Below are 27,209 nucleotides of genomic sequence, written 5' to 3'. Positions count from 1 at the left end.
TCAACTCGAAGCCCTTAAGTAGACTATCAAACAATATCTAATTATTAAAATACTAATTATATTAAGTTCTTGACTACTAGCTGAAAGGTTGGTTTGAGCCCAGGGACACCTTGAAGAAAGGCCTGGCAATCTGCTTTCAAAAGGTCACAGCCTTGAAAACCCTATGGAGCAGTTCTACTCTGCACATACAGGGTCACCATGAGTCACGATATCGACTTGACAGCAACTAACAACAACAATTACATTAAAATAATTTGAATTATTTAATATCTAATATTAAAGAGAGAAGGCAGTTTGAAAAGTGCAGAGAATTCTAGCTGCCAATCAGGGGCATGACCACAAGCCTTGGATGGGCACCACATGAACCTATGTCCCTGGTGCTAATGAAACCACTAGCATCTGCCCCCAGGACGGAGGGCAGCTCCATAAAGGGCTGTAACTTGCCTTAACCGCAGACCTACACCAAGCCTCAGACTTGTGGACCTCAGAGGAAATTTGAAGGCTCAACCCATAGCTGTTGAGCTGATTCTGATTTGTGGCGACCCCATGTGTTACAGAGTAGAACTGAGCTCCATAGGGTTTTCTTGGCCATGATCTTTATGGAATCGGATTGCCAGGGCTTTCTTCTGCAGCACTGCTGGGTGGGTTCAAACTGCCAACCTTTCAGTCAGTAGCTGGTCACTCAACAGAGTATTAAAAAGTAAGTTAAAGCCAGAGGCTGTGGTATTGTAGCAGGAATCCTTAAGAAACTGGAAAGAGCATGTGAGGCCAGTGCCTTTGAGAATGCCCAGTGATGGATCTGCAATCATTCTGCATTTAATCAATGAGGGAGAAAATGAAAATTACAGATATCTGCACACTGTACCTGTCAAATCTAAATGGAATCACGCCTTGCAGGGATCTCACCCTAAAGTTGAGTTTCTAAGTGTGCTTGTTAACCCTGTGACCTCGAGACTTCGCCTGCTTGTTAAGGAGATGGCTTTTGTTAAAATGGAGGGGGTCAGGTGATGTCCCTGGGTGGCGCAAACTGGTTCATGCACTCAGTTGCAAACTGAAAGGTTGGAGGTTTGAACCTACTCAGAGGTACCTCAGAAGAAAGGCCTGGCGATCTATTTCCAAAACACGGCCACTATGGAGCTCAGTTCTACTCTGACACACGTGGGGTCAACCTGACGACAGCTACGAGGGCCACATCTGTCAGCTATGTTTGTTCCTGGGTCCCTTCATTCTCTGCGACTGACTGCTTTTAGCCTATAAACTTCTATATGGATTAAGCGGCTGACTCACTTTTTACTCGGAGAGTTTCAAGACTTGGTTTTTATTTCTACAAGCTTGTTTGCTACACAGTTTACAACTCTAGCAGATTCATTTCAAAAGGCACCATAGATTTGAATTCTTCTCCAAAAGGGAGCCTTTTTCACACACCAGAGCCCCTACACCTGTGAACAGTGCACAAGAGGTGTGAGGAGGGGTCAGCTCTGCTGGGAGGTGAGGAGGGCAGGAAGGTGCAGACTTGAGTGTCCACCCATTACCTCCGGGGAAGAGTGAGAACGGGGGTGGCGTGAGGGACGCGACAGGGGACTTCCAGTTCTTACTATACATGCCTGAGTATGGCCTGAATCTTTTATGCCAAGAATGTATTCACATTCTCATTCTGTAATGAAAAATGAAATTTAAAAAGTCAAATTAAGAAGGAAAAAGAGGAAAGGCTGAACACAAACAAGGGGGTTCCTGTTGTAACCTAGTAGAGTCTGAGCCTATCTACATTTAGGAAGAGAGTTGAGAATCAGGATTGGCACAAAGCTAGTTCCTACAAGGTAGAGGTCAGACACATCTCCATTCTGGGAATTTTTCACTGTTTCTGACACCAGCGGTTCCTCCCACTGCCCTCTCTATTTCTCTGCTGGTTTCGAGAATTCATTGTGATGGCCACACAGAACTCACAGACCACACTCACCATTATGTGGTTTATTAGGGAAGTAACAGGCTACAACTCAAGAGCAAGGTTAACTTGGAAGTAACAGGATACAGCTCAGGGGACAGGATACAGTTTGTCACTCAGGACAGCTTTCAGCCAGGATGGCTCTCAGCTCCTTCTTGGCTGTGCCTGCAGGCAAACCCTACTCTTGGCGTGCCAGCCAATGGCCCTTCTCTTGGCCATGCCAGCAGGCAGCCCTTCTCTCGACCATACCAGCCTCTGCCCCGTTAGGACAAGTGTTACAGCACTTTAGCTGGACACAACCCACTCCATCAGCAAGCCTCCTGCCAGAAGGCACTCAGCTGTCTCTCACTCTGTGGGTTGGCAAGCCCACGACAGCTACTGGTCCCCATGGTTCATGCCACTCATGCTGCTGCCACTGTTTCACTGCTGCTGGGCTCTGCTGTGTTGCCACGTTTCTTGCTGTCTTGTGCCACTGTCAGTGTAATGGCTTTCTCTCTTGGGTCTAGGAGGTTCTCAATGCAGGGACCCTGGGTCCAAATGACACACTCTGTTCCAGGCTCGTCTTGATGGTAGTGAGGTCACCCCCAACCTCCATGGGATTGGCCCCTGTATTCAATTTCAAGGCATGGCCCTCCCAGCCACACCACAAACTGACCAATCCCGTCGGTAGACCACAATCACTCAATCTGCATAGTAATCGACCAATTCCTGCAAGGTCACTTAATCCTACCGGGTGGTTTTAAGCACCTATTTGCATAGTGCACTGAGCAATCCATTGCAAGACTGTGGCCTAGCCAGTCATTTTGGCAGAATTACATATGGCCTATATAAAGATTTTTTTATATATATAAAGATAGGCCATATGTAAGAGAAACCCATTGCACTGCACCTGCTGGAGGAAGGCATCAGAGTGGTTCAGAGCTTGGCTTTTGTGGGAAGAGGGGCCCGGGTCTGGGTCCCAGCTCTACCCCTCACTAGCTGTGACCTTCTGCAGCCCACTTACCCCTGGGAAGCCTTGGTTTCCTCATCAGCAAAATGGGCCTATTTCAGATTGCGACAACAGTTTTAAGAAGTTAGCACAATGCCAAGCACTTAAGAAGCACTCAGAGACCCAGCTATATTGTTACTGAGACCCTTCCTATATAAGCAGCTTTTACAAATCAATAAGAAAAAAAAAAAAGGTGGCCATCTCAGTAGAAAATCTGCCAGAAGACAAGCTTGAGTGGGTCACAAAAGAAGAACTATGTAGCCAATACAGTTCATCCTTACTACATGTTCTTCTTCACTAGTAAAGAAAGGCAGAAGAAAACAATATCATTTTCACAAGGCCTCTGCATGGCAGGAGGTGCAGAGGATGTTGAGGCAATGAGAGGCAGAGCTGGGCTCCCACTCTCCCATTCTACTTCCTTGCCACTAGGAGAGCCAAGCCATGCTCTTCTCTTTGGATCCTGATGTCCCCATCTATAAAATGGGGATAATAGCCCAACCTTGACTATGAGAGCACAAGGAAGGTGCCCAACCTAGAACTCGGCCCACAGTCCATTCTCAGCAAGCACTAGACCCATTTGCCATGTACTGAGCTTGATGGACAACATTAAGCAGAGTGTCCAGCTCCTATGAGCTCTACTTTACTGTGTGGAAAGCTGTGCTGGCCTCGGTTTCCCCACCTTAACTCAGGAACTACGGCATCCACCCCACAGGCAAGCTTTAGTGCCAGCAGACAGCTGAAGCCCCATAAACCACAGCTCTTGCTCGACCCGCCTCCCCTGTGACCCCTGCCCACCTCTCTTTGCACAAACCCCATGGCACCCTCAGGTAGCTCAGGGACCACTGGGAGTGTACTGGTCCTAAGGCTCCTGCCAAGCTGAGAGGCCCTGCCCAGGTGGCTGCCTGCCCCTACCTGTAGAACATCGTGTTCTGGCTCCTCCGGTCCATCTGCAGAGACCCTGGGTGCTGTCTTCACAATGGTGCTTAGATCAACCCCTAGGGAGGAATGAGGGGAGACCAAAAACAAGGGGTCACCACCACCCGAGTCATACCATGTGCCCCTCACCTGGAAACCCCACTCCAGGAGCCTCCAGGGAGCCTGCCCAGCTCCTACCCCCACCACCCATGGTGGGCCCAGCACTGTGTCCACATGGGTGAGCACCCCCTTTCCCCTGGGCTGTCCAAGCAGAGCGGCAGTGAGGCCATCACTGAGCAAGGCTGGCTGATCACAGCTGGCCGTGCTGTGAAGCAAGAAGTGGCCACATTCTACCTGGGGGGTGAGGGGGCAACTGGATAGCCTTCTCCCTCAGGGCTCCTTGCCCACGGGAAGCCCCCCATGCCCAATGCCTTCCAGTCACCCTCCAGCACCTCTGCCCTCTCTGTGCCCAGAGGACAACCTCTGACCTCTGGGGCTGTATCCCCAGCTCCCTTCCCTTGAGCTTCTGTCAGAGTTTGGCCAATGGGGGCCAGGCATAAAGTGAAGGGGAGAGAATCAGCATTTACCCCCAGCTTTTGGCTGCAGGGCCAGCCTCAACTGTCCCATACAGACTTGGGGGCCTAAACCTGTCAGGAGGCCCTTGTCCAGAGCTAAACTTCCTGTGGGTCTCAGGTGGGCAATGGTTCCCTGCCCTGACCCTCAGGGTCCGTGCCATGGCCTGTGGAGGGTCCCTACCATGGGTTTCCTAACCCTGACCCATTGTAAACAGCCCCCACCGCGCCAACTTAACACTCCTCTGTGAACCCACTTGAGTACTTCTGGTCTCCTATAGGCTGGAGGTTGACATGCCCCATTGGCCTGAGTAAGCTGGGTCTCCGAGTTGGGCTGTGCCATCCCGGAAAGTGGCAGCAAAAACCTCTTCAAGGAAGTGATAGTGGAAATGAGACCCCCAAATGTCTGATGAGGCACAGGCAGGTACAGACCCAAAGCTTGGTGTGATGGGTGTGGCCAGCCCGGGTGAGGCCTCTACTCCCAACTCCTCTCACAGCAACAGGAGCCTGTGCCAGTGCCCACCTTGTGACTCAAACTGCTCTGTGGCTTCCCTCACAGCCTCATCTGGCCCCATTTCAAACTCCTCAATGTTCTCACGCACGGCTGCGTCGAAGGTCTCCTGGCTGATGCGTTTGGAGGCCATCCTCACGCTGTCGCGATGGTCCGTGTGTCTGCCAACAGACGCGCCCACCTGAGAAAGCAAGGGGACAGGACACCATGCTATGGGGAAGAAGGGGGGGGTCTGGCCTCCTTGAGAGCACCATTTGTGGGGGTCTCCACCAGGGCCAGGTTCTACAACCCCCTGGGAAAATCCTTACACCCAAGATCAAAGAAAGGGAAATGTCCCAACATGCCAAGAGCCTCTAAAAGTGCAGAGCAGAGCATGTAGTTTACCGTTTATCTGAGCAAGGGGGGTTATTAATATGTACCTTTTCCCCAACACACATTTATAGTAAAAATGAATATATATATATATGTATATTTATACATATCTTAAAGGACAGGACAGAAGCAAGACTCCTTTCTCCAAATATATCATGTTTTACAGGTTTGAATTTGGAACCACATAAACGCTTTGCATAATTAAGAAAGTGAACCGAAATAAAACCAAGAGCAATCCCTAAAAATCAAGAGCAAAATGAAGCTCTTGTAATGGCTCTACATTGATTGAACCATTTCATGTAACTTTAAAACAAGGCCACATGTCTGTGCCCTCCTGGTGAGGCAGATCCTAAGGATGGTATGAGCTGCAAGAGAAACTCTTCAACTCTTTTCAGTACGTCTGTTATGGGTGATGTTACTCTGAAACTATTACAGATAGGAAATAACCAGTTGCCAATAAGTTGACTCCGTCCAACTCCTGGCCACCCCATCCATGTCAGATAGAAATGTGTTCCATAGGGTTTTCAATGGCTGATTTTTCGGAAGTAAATCGCGAGGCCCTTCTTCCAAGGTGCCTCTGAGTGGACACGAACCTCAAATTTTTTCAGTTAGCAGCTGAGTGTGTTAACCATTTGCACCACCAAGGGTCTCCAATAAGTAATAATGCTTATGTCATTAGAAACTAGCATAAAAGAAAAAAGATTCGAACATTAATAAAACCAAAGAAGTTAATTTAAAAACTCCTGTTAGATACTCCTAAATTTGAATTAGAAATATCTATATGAATTCATGACACATTTCCTCTCAAACAAATAAAAACTCCAATTTTCTAGTAACACAAACTGAAAATGCTGAGAGAAAATGACACCACAGTAGTCACGAGCTCCCCTGATGCCAACTGTGGTCTCTAAATACTGTTTTCCACTGAGGGACAGGATACTGGCTCCAGAGATGGGCAGGACCAGCCTGAGGCATCCTGTGATACCACAAAGCAAGGAAGCTTCTAGAGACTACCAGGGTCATGTCAAAGGACTCAGGAGTAAACCCCAAGGGGCTCCTGTTAGCCAAAGAGAGGACAACTGAGCATTAAACAAAACAAAACAAAAACACTAGACATCAAAATCAGAATCTGCAAGTCAGTCCATAAGTACTAAAACAAAAAAGTCCAACTAGTTCTTACGAATACTGGCAAGTGAGGAACCCAGCCTTGATGCTGCCTCCCTTGTATAAGTTGGCCCGGGAGAATCAGGAATGATGAAGAAAAGTTGTGCTGTCAGGACGGATCCCAGCAGATCACCCGGCACAGGGCAGACCTAGATAACGGCCCCCAAGGGCTGCAAAGTCTGCAAAGCCGATGGGCAGATGAAGAAGGGCCAGGCCAATATTAACTGAATCCTCCAATCAATCTCAACATCACTCAGGAGAAAATCTGGCACAGGGGCCTCCTGATGCAGACCACGGCGCACCTATGAAGCAATCGTACCAAAACCTCAAACCTGGGTCTGACCATCTTCAGAGCAGCACCGCCCAATAGTAGGGGAAAGCTGTGTGTAGGGGGAGAACAGATATATGGAAACTCCCTGTGCTATATGCTCGATTTTGCTGTAAACCTAAAACTGCTCTAAAATCTATTCATTAAATAAGAGGAAGGGACTAGAGAACAAAAAAACAACAACCAAGGTTTCCCACAAATAAATTGCAAAGGAAGGGGAAAAACTTTTAATTAAAAGAGACTTAAAACCAAAAACAAAACCAAGTCCGTTGCTGTCGAGTTGATTCCTACTCATAGCAACGCTGTAGGACAAAGTTGAACTGCCCCATAGTTTCCAAGGGGTGCCTAGTAGATCTGAACTGCCAACCTTTTGGTTAGCAGCTGTAGCACTTTACTATGCCACCAGGGTTTCCAAAAGAGATTTAACAGACATCAATTAAATGCAAGTGGGGGGGATCACTGTTAGGACCCCATTTTGAGGAAATCAAACAGAAAGATGTTTACCTGTGTTTTATTGACTATGCAAAGGCACTTGACTCTGTATATCATAGTAAATTATGGATAACATTGCGAAGAATGGGAATTCCAGAACACTTAATTATTCTCATGAGGAACCTGTGCACAGATCAAGAGGCAGTTGTTCGAACAAAGGGATACTGAGTGATTTAAAAGCTGTGTGTCAGGGTCGAACCCTTTCACCATACCGATTCAACCTGTATGCTGCGCAAATAACTCAAGAAGCTGGACTCTGAAGAACAGGGCATCAAGATTGGAGTAAGACTCATTAACAATCTGTGATATGCAGATGACACAATCCTGCTTGCTGAAAGCGAAGAGGACTTGAAGCACTTACTGATGAAGATCAAACACCACAACCTTCAGAATGGATTACACCTCAACATAAAGAAAACAAAAATTCTCACAACTGGACCAATAAACAACACCATGATAAACAGAGAAAAGACTGAATTTGTCAAGGATTTCATTTTACTTGGATCCACAATCAACACCAATGGAGGGAGCAATCAAGAAATCAAAAGACTCATTGCATTGGGCAAATCTGCTGCAAAAGACCTCTTTAAAGTGTTGAAAAGCAGAGATGTCACCATGAAGATTTAGGTGCACCTGACCTCAGCCACGGTGGTTTCAGTCATCTCATATGCATGTGTAAGCTGGACAATGAATGAATAAGGAGAACCAAAGAAGAACTGACGCCTTTCAACTGTGGTGTTGGCGAAGAATATTGAATCTACCACGGACTGCCAAAAGAGCAAACAAATCTGTCTTGGAAGAAGTACAACCAGAATGCTCCTTAGAAGCAAGGATGGCGAAACTACGTCTCACATACTTTGGACATGTTATCAAGAGGGATCAGTGAACTAAAAAAAAAAAAAGAGGGATCAGAGTCAGTCCCTGGAGATGGACATCATACTTGGTAGTGGGCCAGCAAAAAAGAGGAAGACCTTCAACAAGATGGACTGACACAGTGGCTGCCACAACCATTGTGAGGATGGTGCAGGACCAGGCAGTGTTTCATTCTGTTGTACATGGGGTCACTATGAGTCGGAACTGACTTGATGGCACCTAACAACAATAATTTGAAAGAAATTCGGGGATGGTGGTGGAAATCTGAGCTTCTGGAAAAGTGATATTAAGAATTCTTAACAATATGACATAGGTGTGATAATGGTATTGTGGTTATGAGGAAAAAAAGAGTCCTTGTCTTTGAGAGACTTAGAGCATTTACAGGGAAAAGACAGATATAGTAACTGGGATTTGTTTCAAAAGGCCCCATCGTGGGGATGAAACAGACCAAAAACAGGCCATTGCTGAAGTTGGGCGATGGTAGGTAGTGTTCATTATGGTATCTTCAAACTCTGTATGTTTAAAATTTTCCACAATAAAACATTAAACACATAGCAATTCCAGTCCTAAGTATACACCCAAGAGAAATGAAAACACACAACCACACAAAAATATTCACAGCATTACTCACAACAGCCAAAAGGTGAAAACAACTTGTATCCATCAACAGATGAACGGACAAACACAATGTGGTCCATACACACAATGGAATATTACACAGCCATGAAAAGGAACAAAGCTCCGATACATTGTACAACATGGGTGAACCTCGAAAACATCATGCTGAGCAAGAGAAGCCAGACATAAAAGGCCACATATTGTATGATTTCCATTTACACAAAATTCCAGAACAGTCATATACATAGAGACAGAAAGTGGATTAGTGGTTGCCAAGGGCTGGGTAGCGGGGGATGGGGCGTGACTGCTAATGGGTACAAGGTCTCTCTGGGGTGATGCAAATGTTCTGGAACTAGACAGAAATGACTGTTGTACAATATTGTGAATCTTCTGTCACTGAATTGTACACTTTAAATGGGTGAATATTATGTTACGTGAATTATAGCACATTAAGGAAAAAATACTATTATTCTATTTAAACAACAATAACTGCACATACACCTGGCCACCAGGGTGCAGTGCCAGCAGTTAGATGAGTCGATGATCCTGGGCAGGGCCTTTCCCTCTCAGGGGATTCCAGGTAGTTCAAAAAAAAAAAAAACCCACTGCTGTTGAGTCAATTTCGACTCATAGCGACCCTATAGGACAGAGTAGAATTGTCCCATAGGGTTTCCAAGGAGCGCCTGGCGGATTTGAACTGCAGAGCTTTTGGTTAACAGCCATAGCTCTTAACCACTATGCCACCAGGGTTTCCACATTAAGAAAAAAATACTATTATTCTATTTAAAACAACAATAACTGCACATACACCTGGCTGCCAGGGGGCAGTGCCAGCAGTTAGATAAGTCAGTGATCCTGGGCAGGGCCTTTCCTTCTGGAGCGGGATGGTTCACACGGTTAAATAAGACAGAAGCCCTCAGTGAAAACAGGAAATTCCCTTTACAATTCTTTCAACTCTTTGATGATGTCAACAAGAAAGGCTCTACCAGATGCCAACAGGCCTTTAATACCTAATACTTGCCATCGTTCCTTTTCAACAAGGGGAGACAGGCTCAGGCCCAGAGCCTAAAAGAAACGAAAAACTTTTTTAATTTACTTGTTTTAATACATCTGCCTTGTTTAGATGGAGTCCCTGGGTGGTACAAATGGCTAAGTGGTTAAGCGCTCAGCTGCTCATTCAAGGAGCAGAGGTTCAAGTTCATCCAGAGATGCCTCAGAAGAAAGGCTGGGCGATCAAATACCTAAAAATCAGCTACTAAAACCCTATGGAGCTCAGTTCTACTCTGACACACATGGGGTCGCTATGAGTCAGAGTCAACTCGACAACAACTGGTTTTAAGAATTTCCAAAGTCTATGGTGAAGGAAATGAGTAAGGATTTTCTGTCACAAGCGACTTTCTCAGTGGGGAGTGTGGGGTGGCCTAGGCTCCTGGCCAGCTCCAAGGTGCAAGAATTTCTGGGGTTAGTACCACAGGAGGGACACCAGCAAGTAAGTGACCCCGGCCATGTTGCAGACCTGAGATGGACCAACGGTAAGTGGTCACCCTGTCACAGAAGTACGTCGCAAAGGGGAACATCACTGTGCCTATTTGACGGATGAGGAATCTGGAACTCAGAGAGGGAAAGAACCTGCCTGAAGTCACACAGGCAGGAAGGGGCCTGGCTGGGACACCACTGCTCTATCCTACCTCAATGGCACCTCTCCCTCTACTTTGATCCTCTTCTTTCTCCTAGGAGTCTCCCTGGCCACTCATACAGAGCTGTGCTCTCTCACCCTGGGATCCCCCACTGTGACCCTCCCTCTGCCCAGTCTTGAGCTCAGAGCTGAGGACTGTAGGCGTCTGACACTGTGACCACCCTAGCCAAGTCCTCCAGGGCCCTCAGATCCAGCACAGGACAGAGTACAGTGGGGGCAGGTGAAAGGACAGATATGGAGCTCAAGAGAGTGATGATGCCTGGGGATGGTCATCCAGAGCCACTTGGGGTACAGCCTAGGCCAAGAGGGTGGGAAACAGCATTCCCAGCTCCTGTAATGCAGCTGGGCTGTGCTAGGGTAAAAATGCGAGTCTGGTGGTTGCCAGTTCCCCTAAGCAATGGCTTCACTCATAAAGAAGTGGTCCCTTTAAACCTTAAACCAAAAGTATCTCCTGAAGTCTTCTTTAAACAAAACAATAAAAACCAAACCTGATTTAGACTCATACTGACTGTCTTAGTTATCTAGTGCTGCTATAACAGAAATACCACAACTGGATGGCTTTAACAAACAGAAACTTATTCTCTCACAGTTTAGGAGGCTAGAAGTCTGAATTCTGGGTGCCAGCTCCAGGGGAAGTCTTTCTCTCTCTGCTGGCTCTGGGAGAAGGTCCTTGTCATCAATCTTTCCCCGGTCTAGGAACTTTTCAGTACAGGGTCCTTGGGTCCAAAGGACACGTGCTCCTTGTTCTTCTTCCTTGGTAGTAATGAGGTATCATTCCCCCGCCCCTGCCTCTGTGCTTGTCTCTCTTTTATTCTCAAAAGAGATTGACTTAAAACACGACCTAGCCTTGTAGATTGAGTCCTGCCTCATGAACATAACTGCTGCTAATGCCACGTTATTAATATCACAGAAGTAGGATTTACAACACATGGGAAAATCCCATCAGATAACAAAATGGTGGACAACCACACAATACTGGGAATCATGGCCTAGTCAAGTTGACTGGATACTTTTGGAAGACAGAAGTCAATCCATAACAGTGACCCTACGAGAACAGAGTAGAACCGTGCCATGGGGTTTCCAAGGCTGTGATCTTTATGGGAACAGGCTGCTGCATTTTTCTCCCTTGGAGAGTTGGTGGGTTTGAACCACTGACCTGAGCTCCAGGGCTCCTTAAACCAAACAATCCAAAAAAAAAACCTCCAAAAACCAAACCCGTTGCCATCAAGTCAATTCCAACTTATAGCAATCCTATAGCATACTGTGGTGGCATAGTGGTTAAGAGCTACAGCTGCTAAACAAAAGGTCAGCAGTTTGAATCCACCAGAGGCTCCTTGGAAACCCTATGGGGCAGTTCTACTCTGTCCTATAGTGTCACCACGAGTCGGAATCTACTCGATGGCAACAGGTTGTTTTTTTTGGTTACAGCACAGAGTAGAACTGCCCCACAGGGTTTCCAAGGCTGTAAATCTTGACGGAAGCAGACTGTCACATCCTTCACCAGTGGAGTAGCTGGTGGATTTGAGCCACTGACCTTTCGGTTAGCAGCAGAGTGCTCAACTACTGTACCAACAGGACTCCTTAAATCAAACACTTGCTGCTGTTGTTTTGGTGCTGTTGAGTCAGTTCCAACTCATAGCGACCCTATGTACAAGAGAACAAAACGCTGCCCAGTTCTGCGCTATCCTCACATTCATTGTTATGCTTGAGCCCACTGTTGCAGCCCCTGTGTCAATTCATGTCTTTGAGGGTCTTCCTCTTTTTCGCTGACCCTCTACTTTAGCAAGCATGATATACTTCTCTAGGGACTGAGCCCTCCTGGTAACGTGTCCAAATTACGTGAGATGAAGTCTTGCCATCCTTGCTTCCAATTACTAACAGTTTAGTTTAATTAGCAAAGAACGCCTGCCTTGAGCATTGCACTTTTTTAATAACTATCTACATGAGATGAAACTGACAATAGCACCTCCAGAGGTTACACTGGAAGCTCAGGGAGCAGTGAGTTTATATTAAAAGGGGAGGAACAATTTGGAAAAGGAGGGTGAGAATGGTTGCACAACTTGAATATAATCAATGTCAATGAATCATACCTGCAGAAATTGTTGAATTAGTATATATTCCGCTGTGTATATTTTCAACAACAAAATAAATTATTAAAAAAAAAAGAAAGAAAACAATCCCACTTCATGCCGGGGAGCCTGAGGCCTCCTCACACCATGCCCACCCTGGCTTAGGCACCATCCTCTCCACGTGGGTGATCTCGCGCCCCTACTCCCCACTACTTCCTACTCCTGTTCTCCAAACAGCAGCCAGAGGGAGCCTCGAAATCACATACACCTTCCACACACCCTCCAGTGGCTTCCCAACCCTCCTGAACAAAACCCAGGCTGCTTACCATCTCCTTCTCTACTTTGATCTTCCTGTGTCCCGCCCACCCCCATCATCCTTCCTAGCTTCCCAAGGGAACCCTTCCTGACCACTCACTCGAAAGTATTATTTACCTAAGAGCCTCAGTAGCACAAACAGTTTTCCATTGATTGCTGCTAACCTAAAGGTTGGCGGTTCAAACTCACCCAGTGACTCCATGGAAGAAAGGCCTGGGCTATCTGTTTCTGTAAAGACTACAGCCAAGACCCATGCATTGGAGTCTGCTCGCATAGTAAACACTCTATCAGCCTCCCTGTGCACCCTATGGCTCAGGCCTCTGAAATCAACAGGACAGACCTCTCAGGGAGTCAGTTCAGGTCTGTCTGTTCCCCCTTTCGGTTGGTGCTGAGGAATGCTGACTGATGTTGCTGTGTGTTAGGAAGAAGGAGTCCTGAGCAGAGGCTGCACTCACAGCCAACAATCTACTGGGGGGACTATGATAGAAACAAGGCAGACTTTCATGGAGATCTGACCAGGCCGTGACACCCTCCCCCCTACCTGGTAATTGTTGATTGCTAGACTATTGCAAACTGCTACAGAAGGCCCCCACAATGGAGTCTGATCCCATAGTCAGCACTCAACCTGCCTCCCTATGCACCCCATAGCTTAGGCCTCTGAAACCAACAGGACAGACCTACGTGGGGATCACTTTGGGCCTGTCTGCTTTCCCTTACAGTTGGTGCTGAGGACTGCTGACCGAAGCTGCTGTGTGCTAGGAAGCAAGCATCTTGAGTGGAGGCTACCACGGCCAACATTCTACGGAGTGGGCTCTGAGAGCAATAAGGTATGCCTCCCTGCAGGTCTGTTCCTAGTGTAACCACCCCTCCCCTAACTGGCAGCTGTCAGCTGCTGAACTGATATGAACTCCTACAGAAGGTTCCCTACAGTGGAGTTAGGAGGTGGTTCATCTACGTGGAGACTGCACTGCACCCCCCAACCAACACAGGGCCACTGGGGCTCTGAAACCAACAAGATAGATCTCTTGGAGGTCCTTCTGGGAAGTGGCAGCCCCTCCTTCTCCTGAAATGGAGGAAAGTCTGCCTGTGCTTCCCCTTAATGCTAGCTCAGATACAATCAGCCCCCTCAGAGCAGGGAAGGAAATCTTGGGCAAAACCGGAGAGCAACACCCAACCCCAAAAGTAGCTCACAGGGTGTGGGTTTTCTGACTAAAAACATGATTGCAGAAACCAAGATGGGAAGGGAGTAATAAGCAAAAAGAGGGGACTGCAACCCTTGATGGACAGATTGATTAGTACATGCTATCTCGCCCGAGTGGCTGGGGCTGCTGGTGGAGAGACTGAACACAGCATGTTCTCTAGTGTGTTTGGGAGAGATTGAAAGTTGAAAAATGAGATCTGGAACTTCCAATCCCGATTAAACCAGGGAGGGAGAAGGAGCTATCACGGGGAGAGAGAGGAAGCAGTAAGCGAAGGTTGAAGGTTCCACCCACCTATCATGGATTGAATTATACCCCCCCAAAATGTGTATATCAATTTGGCTGGGCCATGATTTCCAGTATTTTGTGGTTGTCCTCCATTTTGTGATTGTAATTTTATGTTAAAGAGGATTAGGGTGGGATTTTAACACCCTTACCCAGGTCACATTCCTGATCTAATGTAAAGGGAGTTTCCCTGGGGTGTGGCCTGCACCACCTCTTATCTCTCAAGAGATAAAAAAGGGAAGCAAGTAGAGAGTTGGGGACCTCATACCACCAAGAAAGCAGTGCTGGGAGCAGAGGGCATCCTTTGGACCGTAGGTTCCCATGCTGAAATGCTCCCAGACCAAGTGAAGACTGATGCATCATAAAGACCTTCCTCCAGGGCCCACAGAGAGAGAAAGCCTTCGCCTGGAGCTGACCCACACCCGGAATTTGGACTTGTAACCTATTCGACTGTGAGAGAATAAACTTTTCTTTGTTAAAGCCATCCACTTGTGGTATTTCTGTTATAGCAGTACTAGATGACCAAGGCACCACCTCAGAGCTTCTTGCAGAAAGTAGTGTGGGCAAAAACACCAAATACTGGGGAAAACTGAGAAAGTTAACACCTTCAAAAATTCAAGTGCCTCAACAAAAAAAATCAGAAGCCACACAAAGAACATAGAAATAATGACCCATCCAAATGAACATGAGAAAGAAGGTGAAAGCACATCTAGGGATGACCAAATAATGAAAAAAATTAAAGAATATAATACAACAACATTAAAAGTAATTAAAGAACTAAGGGGAAACATAGACAAAGAGCTAAAAGAAACAAGGAAAACGATGCAAGAACAAAATGAAGATCTAAGATAAGAGATAATACAACTGAAAAGGACAATAACTAAAATGAGAAACACAGTAAAAGGGCTTACTGACAGACTTAATCAGGCAGAAAAAATAATCAGTGAATTAGAGGATAAGCAAGCTAAAATTATAGATGCTTTAGAGCAACAAGAACCGAGGCTCAAGAAGGCTGAGCACAGTTTAATGACATATGGAACGACGAGACCTAATATACACATCATGGGAATTCCAGAAGGCGGTGAAACAAAGGGACAGAAAGAATATTTGAAGAAATAATGACAGAACATTTTCCCAATCTAATGAAGGACATGAATCCCCAAATTCAAGAAGCTTGAAAACCCCAAGCAAGATAAACCCAAAGAGATCTACACCAAGAGCAATCAAAGTTCTATTAAAACAACCACCCACCTGTTGCCGTCAAGTTGATTCCAACTCAAAGCAACCCTACAGGACAGAACAGAACTGCCCCACAGGGTTTCCAAAGAGTGCCTGGTAGATGTGAACTGCCGATCTTTTGGTTAGCAGCTGAACTCTTAACCACTACGTCACCAGGGTTTCCATATCAAAGTTAGGCTTTCGAAAATTAAAAATAAAAAGAGAATCCTGAAAATAGTAAGAGAGAAGCAAGCAGTCACATATATAGGATTCCCAACAAGATTTAATGCCAATTTCTCCTCAGAAACATTGGAGACCAGAAGGCAATCAAAATACATATTTAAAGTACTGAAAGAAAAAAGCTGTCAACCAAGAATACTATACCTTGTGAAACTATCCTCCAAGAATGAGGGTGAAATTAAAACACTTCCAGACAAACAGAAGCTGAGAGAGTTCATATCCACCAGACTGCCCTTACAAAAAATACTAGCGGGAGTTCTGTAGGTGGAAAGGAAAAGACACTAGAAAGTAATTCATATACATAAAAGGAAAGATCCCTAGTAAAGGAAAATGCATGGACAAGTATAAGGGCTGGTAAGAAGGTATCCATGCTTGACAATTCTAAATGTTTTGTCCTTCACGTTTTTTAATAACAAATATACAAAAGCAAACATAAAATTATATTACAGGGCACATAAAATATAGAGACGCAATTAGTGATAATAGAATGGTATATATGTGACAATTGAGATTGTGTGTTAACTTGGCTGAGCAAAGATTCTCAGTGTTTATATGTGATCGTGCCCATGATGGGATCTGCTGTGAGTAGCCAATCGGCTGAAAGGGATTTTCCTTGGGGGTGTGGCCTGCATCCAAATATAAGCAGATGTTCTGGCTTTTTGCTCGCTGAATCCTGTGGCTGCCTCCTGTTCATCTGAGCTCTGGTTCTTGGGACTTGAGCTATCAGCTTGCCTGCCAATCTTGGGATTCATTGATATTTCTAAGCCTGTGAGCAAGAGCCTTGGTTTCCAACCTGCTGATTTTGGGTTCGCCAGCCCCTATGGCTACATGAATTGGGAGAAGCCTCTATCCTAATCCACGGACTTGGCATGTTCCAGCCTCTATAATCACATGAGCCGTTTCTTTGATATACATCTGTCTATATAAATATTTATATGCTCTACTGGTTTTGCTTTTCTGGAGAACCCAGCCTGAAACAGTATACATACATAATTTCTTGTATGTTATTGCAATGGTATCACTTACCTTAGAATGTTATAAGTGCTAGCTCTTCAATGTAATATTCATGGTAACCACTAAGAAAAAAAAATACATATATATGTATATAAACCGTATGCAAAAGGAAAGCAGAAGGGAGCCTGTAAAAATGGCATGACGAAGTCATCTGACCTACTCTTAACTTCACAAGGGGGAAGGAGAATCAAGATCAACAACCCAAGGCTGATTCCTAGGAGGCAGAGGTCAGAGATGCCTCTACCCTCCAACTTTTTAACCAATTCTGACATCATCTGTCCCTTCCACAGGCACTCTACTTCTCTGCTGGGTTCAATAATTTGTTGCAATGGCCACACAGAACTTACAGAGAATACTCATGATTATGGGGTTTATTAGGGAAGTAAAAAGTTACAGTTCAGGCTCACAAATGCTCAGGATACAGTTCTTTTGTTCAGGGCAGCCTCTTCTCAGTCATGCCTGCAGGCAGGTCTCTCCTTGATCCTTGGCCCCTCAGCCTGGCCTCTGCCCTGTTCTGGCAATTATTACAAAGCTCTTTTAGCTCTGCCAGTAAGTGCCCAGAGGCACCCCATTCTGCCAGTAAGCCTTGGCCCAAAGGCACTCAGCTCTAGATCTGTAGGTCATCAAACCTACTCCACCAAGTGATCAGAGGCACCCTACTCTGCCAGCAAGCCTCCTGCCCAAAGGCACTCAGCATTCTTGTTCTGTGGGCGAGGAAGCCCACCGTGCTGTCTCCTGCCAGTCTGCCAGTTCTGCGCCTGCCATTTCTCTGCCACTGCTTCTTGCCATCTCCAGTGTTACAGCTCTCTCTCCATGTCTTCTGTGTTATAACTCTTTCTCTCTCTTTTAGTATTGCCCTTTAAGCTTAGTAGATGGCAAAACTGACTAATCCCCTTGCTAAAGTTTCATATACCTCATGTGTATAGTCCCACAGAGTCATCTGCTTAGAGTTACAAAGACTATGGCTAGAAGGGCCGTATTAATTCACTGTACCGCAGAACCAAAAAGGCTCACTACAAAACACAAAAGCAATCAATACTAAAGGACAAAGACAGAGGAGGCTTAAACCAGAAAAACCCATTGCCATTGAGTCAGTTTGGACTAATAGCGACCCTACAAGACACAGCAGAACTGCCACATAGGGTTTCCAAGAGCAGCTGGTGAATTCGAACTGCTGATCTTTTTGTTAGCAGCTGAGCTCTTAACCACTACGCCATCAGGATTCCAAAGAAGGCTTAAGACACACAAAAAAACAAGTATCAAAATGGCAGAACTAAGTCACTTCTTATCAATAATCGCAGTGAAAGTAAATGGACTAAATGATCCAATCAAAAGGCAGACTGTGGCAAAATGGATTAAAAAAACATGATCCAACTATATGCTGTTTATAAGAAACACATTTAAACCCAAGGACACAAATAGATTGAAAGTGGAAGGATGGAAAAAAACATTCCATGCAAATGATAACCAAAAGGGAGCTGGGATAGCAGTCTGAATATCAGACAAAGTAGACTTTAAGACAAAATCTGTCAGAAGAGATAAAGACGAACATTATTTAGTGATATACCAAAAAAACCAAACCCAGTGCCATCGAGTCGATTCCGACTCATAGCGACCCTATAGGACAGAGTAGAACTGCCCTGTAGAGCTTCCAAGGAGCGCCTGGCGGATTCGAACTGCCAACCCTTTGGTTAGCGGCCGTAGCACTTAACCACTATGCCACCAGGGTTTCCATTTAGTGATATAGGGTCAATTAATCAAGCTTTAACAATCATAAACATATATGCACCCAACAACGGGACACCTAATTATGTAAAGCAAACACTGATAAAATTGAAGGGAGAAATAAACAGTACTACAGGAATAATTAGAAACTTCAATACATCACTTTCAATAATGAGCAGAATATCTAGAAGGAAGATCAACAACTAAAAAGAGGACCCGAATGACACTATAAACCAACAAGACTTAAAGGACAAATATAGAACATTTCACCCAAAAACAGCACAATATACATTCTAATCCAGTGCAAATAGATCATTCTCCAGGAAAGACCACATTTTAGGTCACAAAGCAAGTCTTGATAAATTTAAAAAGATTGAAATCATACAAAGTATTTTCTCTGACCACAACAGAGTAAAGCTAGAAATCAATATCAAAAGAAAACATGGAAAATACACAAACATATGGAAATTAAATGACACACTATTAAACTACCAATGGGTCAAGGAAGAAGTCAAAAGAGAAATCATAAATTTCTTAGAGTCAAATGAAAATGAAAGGACAACACATCAGAATTTATGGGATCCAGTGAGGGAGTACTTGGGGAAACTTATAGCAATAAATACATAAAAAAACAAGCTCTCAAATTAACAGTCTAACTCGACAACTGCGGGAACTAAAAAGAGAAGAACAAACTAAGCCTAAACCTACCAGAAGGAAGAAAATAACAAAGATCAGAGAAAAAATAAATAAAATCAAAAATGGAAAAATAACAGAGTCAATAAGACCAGAAGCTGGTTTTCTTTTTAATAATTTTTATTATGCTTTAAGTGAAAGTTCACCAATCAAGTCAGTCTCTCACATAAAAACCCATATACACCTTGCTACACACTCCAAATTACTCTCCCCTCAATGAGACAGCCTGCTCTCTCCCTCCACTCTCTCTTTTCGTGTCCATTTCACCAGCTTCTAACCCCTTCCACCCTCTCATCTCCCCTCCAGGCAGGTAGATGCCAACATAGTCTCAAGTGTCCACCCGATCTGAGAAGCTCACTCCTCACCAGCATCCCTCTCCAACCCATTGTCCAGTCCAATCCATGTCTGAAGAGTTGGCTTCGGGAATGGTTCCTGTCCTGGGCGCCATGACCACAGGGGGCCTTCTAGTCTCAGTCAGACCATTAAGTCTGAAGACCAGAAGCTGGTTTTTTGAAAAGACCTTCAGCGAGACTGACAAAAAAGAGAAAAGATGCAAATAACCAAAATGAAAGATGAAAGAGACATTGCAACTGACATGATAAAAACAAAGAGAATTACGACAGAACACTATGAACAACTGTATAGCAACAAACTGGATAACCTAGATGAAATGGACAAATTCTTAAAGCACACAACCTACTCACTGACTAAAGAGGAAATAGAAGTCTCAACAGACACACAACAAGTGAAGAGATCAAATCAGTGATCAAAAACCTCCCAGCAAAAAAAAAGGTCCCAGATCAAATGGCTTCACTGGGGAATTCTCACAAACATTTACAGAAGAACTGACATCGATATTGTTTAAACTCTTCCAAAAGATAAAACAAGAAAGGAATACCCCTTAAATCATTCCAGAAAGCAAACACAACTCTGATACCCAAACCAAAGACATCACAAGAAAAGAAAACCACAGGCCAATATTTCTTGTGAATACAGATGCAAAACTCAAGAAAATACTAGCGAACACAATCCAACATCATATTAAAAGAGTCATATACCATGACTGTCCTAGTTACCCAGTGCTGCTATAACAGAAATACCACAAGTTGATGGCGTTAACAGAGAAGTTTATTCTCTCACAGTCCAGTAGGCTAAAAGTCTGAATTCAGGGTGCCGGCTCTAGGGCAAGGCTTTCCCTCTCTGGAAGAAGGTCCTTGTGATGAATCAGTCTTCCCCTGGTCTAGAAGCATCTCAAGGCAGGAAAATCAGGTCTAAAGGACAGGCTCTGCTCCCAGCACTGCTCTCTTGGCACTGCTCTCTTGGCACTGCTCTCTTGGCACTGCTCTCTTGGCACTGCTCTCTTGGCACTGCTCTCTTGGCGGGTATGAGCTTATCAACTCTTTGCTTACTTCCCTTTCCTTTTATCTCTTGATAAAAGGTGGTGCAGGCCACACTCCAGGGAAACTCCTTTTATACTGAATAAGGAATGTGACCTGGTAAGGGTGTTACAATCCCACCCTAATCCTCTTTAACATAAAATTACAATCACAAAATGGAGGACAACCACAGAATACTGGGAATTATGGCCTAACCAAGTTAATACACACCTTTTTGGGGGACATAATTCGATCTGTGACAATGACCAAGTGGGATTTATTCCAGGAGTGCAGGGATGGTTCAACATCAGAAAATCAATGAACCTAATATACCACATCAATGGGACAAAGGACAAGAACCGCATGACCATCTCTATGGATGCAGAAAAAGCATTTGATAAAATCCAACACCCTTTCTTGATGAAAACTCTAAAAAAAGTTGGAAGAGAAGGGAAATTCCTCAATGTGATTCAGGGAATATACGAAAAGTCAACAGCCAACGTTATATTTAATGCAGAAAGGCTGAGCGCTTTCCACCTGAAACTGGGAACAAGGCAAGGGTGCTGGCTCTTACTTCTATCCCATATTTGTATTAGAAGTCACAGCCAGAGCAATAAGACAAGAAAAATAAAACCTAGATTGGAAAAGAATATCTCTATTCATGGATAATATGATCATGTATATAAAAAATCTCAAATAGTTCACAAGAAAACTTCTAGAGGTAATAGAGGAATTTAGCAAAGCTGGAGGATACCAGGTGAACAAACAAAAATCAGTTGGGTTTCTATACACCAGCAACAGGAAATCTGAAAGGGAAATTAGGGAGACAACTCCATTTACAATAGCATCTAAAAAGAACAAAACACCTAGGAATAAACGTAACCAGGGATATGAAGGACTTATATAATAAACTATAAAACACTGTTGAAAGAGATTGAAGAAAATTTAAATAAATGGAAAGATATTTGATGTTCATGGATTGGAAGATATCAATACTACATAGCAATCTATAAATTCAACACAATACCGATCAAAATTCCAACAGCTTTTTTTACAGAAATGAATAAATCAATCCTCAACTTAATATGGAATGACAAGAGGCCCTGAACAGCTAATCAATGCTGAAAGAGAAGAACAAAACAGGAGGACTCACGCTTCCTGATTTGAAAACATATTATACAGCAACAGTAATAAAAACAGCCTGGTAGTGGTATAATAATAGATGCACAAAACCAAAACCCGTTGCTGTCAAGTCAACTCCAACTGATAGGGACCCTATAGGACAGAGTAGAACTGCCCCACAGGGTTGCCAAGGAGCAGCTGGTAGATTTGAACTGCTGACCTTTTAGTTAGCAGCCAAAGCTCTTAGCCATTGTGCCACCAGCGCTTCAACAGACACAAAGACAAATGGAATGGAGTTGGGAGTCCAGAATAAACCCACACATCTATGGTCAATTGATTTTTTAAAAATTTTTATTGTGCTTTAAGTGAAAGTTTACAAATCAAGTCAGACTCTTATACAAAAATTTATAAACATCTTGCTATATACTCCTAATTGCTCTCCCCCTAATGAAACAGCACAATCCTTCTCTTTCTTTTCACGTCCATTCGGCCAGCTTCTGACCCCTTCTACTCTCTCATCTCCCCTTCAGACGGGAGATGCCAACATAGTCTCATGTCTCTACTTGATCCAAAAAGCTCATTCTTCACCAGTATCATTGTCTCCATACCCAGAACCAGTGCCGTTGAGTCGATTCCAACTCATAGCGACCCTATAAGGACAGAGTAGAACTGCCCCATAAAGTTTCCAAGGAGTGCCTGGTGGATTCGAACTGCAGGCCCTTTGGTTAGCAGCCGTTGCACCTAACCACTACACCACCGGGGTTTTCGTCTATCCCATAGTCCAATCCAATCCCTGTTTGAAGAGTTGGCTTTGGGAATGGTTCCTATCTTGGGCTAAGATAAGGTCTGGGGACCATGACTTCCAGGGTCCTTCTAGTCTCAGTCAAACCATCAAGTCTGGTCTTTTTATGAGAATTTGGGGTCTGCATCCACTGCTGTCCGGCTCCCTCAGGGGTTCTCTGTTGTGTCCCCTGTGAGGACAGTCATCGGTTGTAGCTGGGCACCATCTAGTTCTTCTGGTCTCAGGCTAATGTAGTCTTTGCTTTACGTGGCCCTTTCTGCCTCTTGGGCTCGTAATTACCCGATGTCTTTGGTGTTCTTCATTCTCCTTTGCTCCAGGTGGGTTGAGACAAATTGATGCATCTTAGATGGCTGCTTGCTAACATTTAAGGCCCCAGACACCACTCTCCAACGTGGGATGCAGAATGTTTTCTTAGTAGATTTTATTATGCCAATTGACTTAGATGTTCCCTGAAACCGTGGTCCCCAAAACCCTGCACCTGCTACACTGGCTTTGGAAGCGTTCAGTTTATTCAGGAGACTTCTTTGCTTTTGGTTTAGTCCAGTTGTGCTGACCTCTCCTGTATTGTGTGTTGTCTTTCCCTTCACCTAAAACGGTTCTTATCTACTATCTAATTAGTGAAAACCCCCTCCCTCCCTCTTCTCATAACCATCAAAGAATATTCTCTTCTCTGTCTGAACTACTTCTCGAGTTCTTATAACAGTAGTTTTATACAATATTTGTCCTTTTGCAGCTGACTAATTTTACTCAGCATAATGCCTTCTAGATTCCTCCTTGTTATGAAATGTTTCACAGATTCACCATTTTTCTTTATCAATGCGTAATATTCCACCAAATGATTTTTGATAAGGGTGCTAAGTCCATTCGATGGGGAAAGAAGAATCACTTCAAAAAATGGGGCTAGGAAAACTGGACTTCCACATGTAGCAAAGTGAAACAGGATCCTTGCCAAAATTTTTTTTTTTTTTTATATACACACACAAAAAAATTCAAAATGAATCAAGGACCTAAATGTACAAACTAAAACCATAAAATTCTTAGAAGAACAAGCAGGGGCAACGCCGTCAGGCCTAGCTTTCAACAACGGATTATCTCACATAACTAAAAAAGCACAAACAGCAAAAGACAAAATAAATAAATGGGACCTTGTAAAAATAAAAAAACTTTTTCAAAAAGGCTTTATCAAAAAAGTGAAAAGGTAAGTCACCGACTGGGAGGATATCTTTGGAAACCATATATCTGGCAAGAATTCAATAACCAAAATAAATGTAAAACACTGACAACTTAACAACAAAAAGAAAACCCAGTCATCAAATAGGTGAAGGACTTGAATAGACATTTCACCATATTAGTCTTAGGCTGGGTTCTCTAGAGAAGTAACACCCATGAAGATTATAGACCGATAGATAAATACATGCTGTTGTCAGTGCTGTCTAGTTGGTTCTGACTCATAGCGTCACTATGAACACCAGAACAAAACACTGCCCAGTCCTGCACCATTCTCACAATCGTTATTATGTTTAAGTCCATCATTGCAGCCACTGTGTCAATTCATCGCGTTGAGGGTCTTCCTCTTTTTCGCTGACCCCCTACTTTACTTCTCCAGTGACTGATCCCTCCTGATAACATGTCTGAAGTACACGCAGTAGTGCTTCCACTAAGGCGCATTCTGGCTATACTTCTTCCCAGACAGATTTGTTCATTCTTTTGGCAGTCCATGGTATAGTCAATATTCTTCACCAACACCATAATTCAAAGGCATCGATTCTTCATCTCTCTTCCTTATTGTCCAGCTTTAGCATGCAAATGAGGCAACTGAAAACACCACGCCTTGAGTCAGGTGCACTTTAGTCTTCAAGGTGACATTTCTGCTTTTTAACACTTTTGCAGCAGATTTGCCAAATGCAATGTGTCATTTGATTTCTTGACTGCTGCTTCCATAGGTATTGATTGTGCATCCAGGTAAAATAAAATCCTTAACAACTTCAATCTTTTCTCCATCTATCATGATGTTGCTTATTGGTCCAGTTGCAAGGGTTTTTCTTTTATCTTGACCTGTAATCCTGCAGCGGAGTAATTACTTTTGTGTGCTGCCGTTCCAGCCATGGTCTTGTAACTCCCACCCAGGTGATTGTGTGATAGGTAATTGTGGCCTACAAGGGAATTGGTTACCTTTGCCTTAAAAGAGTCAATTCTAGAGCAAAAAGGAGAGCCTACCACCACCAAAGAAGGAGAGATTGGCAGGAGACGGCACAGGGGGCTTCCCAGTACAAGCAGCGAGAAAGTTGAGTGCCTCTGGGCAGAAACTGAAGGCCAGGGAGAAGTCCACAGCTGTCCTGTGATTTTTGGACTTGTCAGCCTCCACAACCGCACGAGCCATTTCCTATATATGGTTTGTGAGTTCTACGAGATGTTGCAGTGAATTAGGGAACCCAAAGACAGGAGGGAGAGTACTGAGGCGAGAGTAAGTAGTTGATGTTAGAGATGATGGAGTGGTACAACAGCTTGGAAATGTTAAACATTGGGGACATCTTTAAACTCCTGATGGGAACCAGCTTTGTGCTGATCCCTATAAAATGAATTATTTGTTTAAATCCATACTGAAGGCTGTAGTCTTTGATCTTCATCAGTAAGTGCTTCAAGTCCTCTTCACTTGCAGCAAGCAAGGTTGTGTCATCTGCCTATCACAGGTTGTTAATGAGTCTTCCTCCAATCCTGATGCCATGTTCTTTTTCACATAGTCCAGCTTCTTGGATTATTTGCTCAGCATAGAGATTGAATAGGTATGGTGAAAGGACATGACCCTGATGTATACCTTTCTTGATTTTAAACCATGCAGTGTCCCCTTGTGCTGTTCGAAGGAATGCCTTTGGGTCTAAGTACAGGTTCCTAATGAGCACAATTAAATGTTCTGGAATTCCTGTTCTTTGCAATGTTATCCATAATTTGTCATGATACACAGTCAAAAGCCTTGCACAGTCAATAAAACACAGGTAAACATCTTTCTGGTATTCTCTGCTTTCAGCCAGGATCCATTTGACATCAGCAACGATATCTCTCATTCCATGATACCCAGACCACGATACCTATCTATAAATTGCTAAAAATAAATAAATACATAGGTAGGTATAAACTTATATCACATAAATGGCTTATGCGGTTGTAGAGGCTGGAAAGTCCTACATCCATGGGTTAGGCATCAGGCTGGAGGCTTCTCCTAACTCATGTAGTTGCAGGGGCTGATGAATCCAAGATCAGCAGGTCAGATGACAGGTTGCTGGCTCAACTCCCAAGAACAAGAGCTCAGATGATGATGAGCCAAATGCAGGATCCAGAACAGAGGAAAAGTCAGTGAGCTTTGTCAGAAAGTCCACATACACTGGATGCAGGCCATACCCCCCCAAGGAAACTCCCTTTCAACTGATTGGCTGCTCATAGTAGATCTCATCATGGGAGGAAATTACAGTATATCAGCTCTCATCACAGCAGTGACTAAATCATTACATAACTGCCAAACCACTGAGAATCCCATGGCCCAGCCAAGCTGGCACACAACGTTAACCACCAGGGTTTTAAATGACCACAAAGCACATGAAAAGGTGCTCTGCATCATTAGTCATCAGAGAGATGCAAATCAAAACCACAATGAGATACCATTTCATTCACACTAGGATAGCTAAGATACAACAAGAAAACAAAAACAAAAATCAACAAAAAATAACAAATGTTGGAGAGGATGTAGGGGAAATTGGTAGGAATGCAAAATGGTACAGCCACTGTGGAAAACAGTGTGGTAGTTTTTCAAAAAACAAAAAATAGAATATGACACAGCAATTCTACTCTTAGGTATATTGTTGGCCTGTATCCACAGGTTCTGCATCCGTAAATTCAACCAATCGTCTTAAAAAGTTTGCAAGTGGCCATTCAAGGCACAATTGGTCTCTACTCACCTGGAGCAACAGAGGAAGAAGGAGAGTCAGGAACAGGAGGATGATATGTAAATTTTGGCTAACTGCCTCCTCTGCCATGAGACCAGAACGGGATGGTGCCCAGCTACCATAACTGAACATTTTGATCTACAATTCCATACAAGAATCTTGACCAAAAGGGAGAAAATTCAGAACAGAATTTTAAATTCTCACAGACTCCAGGTTTCCCAGAGCCATGAAAGTTGGACGAACCCCTGAAACTACTGCCCTGAGATAATCTTTAAACCTTAAACCAAAAATATTCCATGAAGTCATCTTAAAACCAAACAATAGCTTAGCCTAACTAATAACAAGGGTCTGCCTTTAGCATTATGCTCTTTTAAGAACTATCTACACGAGATCAAGTTGACAACAGCAGCTTGAAAGATTAAATAGGAACCCTAGGGAGCAGTGAGTTTATGTTAATGAGGGAGGAACAACTCAGAATAGGAGAATAAGAACGGTCGAACAACTGGAAGAATGCAATCAATGTCACTAAAAGTACATGTAGAAACTGTTGAATTGGTTTACGTTTTGCTGCGTATATTCTCAACAACAAAAAGATAAATGAAATTTATAAAAAATTATAATAAAAGATTACAGCCAAGAAAACTCTATAGGGCAGTTACATGGTGGTGTTATGAGTTGGGGCCAACCCCACGGCAGTTAACATCTCTACCTAAGGCGACAGCGTTCATTTATTTGCTTCCAC

The 27,209-nt window shown here is 44.0% G+C and overlaps 1 protein-coding gene across 3 annotated transcripts in view; it reads right to left on the bottom strand.

Annotated features, from left to right (window-relative positions):
* Nucleotides 1-27,209, bottom strand: part of ARMC6 (armadillo repeat containing 6) — a 36,364-nt gene that overhangs the window by 8,510 nt on the left and 645 nt on the right. For 2 of the 3 annotated variants that reach the window (XM_049877504.1, XM_049877503.1), the window contains exons 2-3: nt 4,941-5,109; nt 3,843-3,925 (exon numbers count right to left, since the gene is read on the bottom strand). In XM_049877504.1, coding sequence (XP_049733461.1) covers nt 3,843-3,925; nt 4,941-5,109 — 252 coding nt within the window. Of the gene's footprint in view, nt 1-3,842; nt 3,926-4,940; nt 5,110-27,209 lie in introns of those variants that run through there. The other variant, XM_049877505.1, reaches the window with a different exon arrangement.

The sequence above is a fragment of the Elephas maximus genome, chromosome 3 (genome assembly GCF_024166365.1).
Source record: "Elephas maximus indicus isolate mEleMax1 chromosome 3, mEleMax1 primary haplotype, whole genome shotgun sequence".
Taxonomy (NCBI): domain Eukaryota; kingdom Metazoa; phylum Chordata; class Mammalia; order Proboscidea; family Elephantidae; genus Elephas; species Elephas maximus.
Note: the sequence above shows the minus strand (reverse complement) of the source record. Positions and strands in the feature narration are given on the sequence as shown.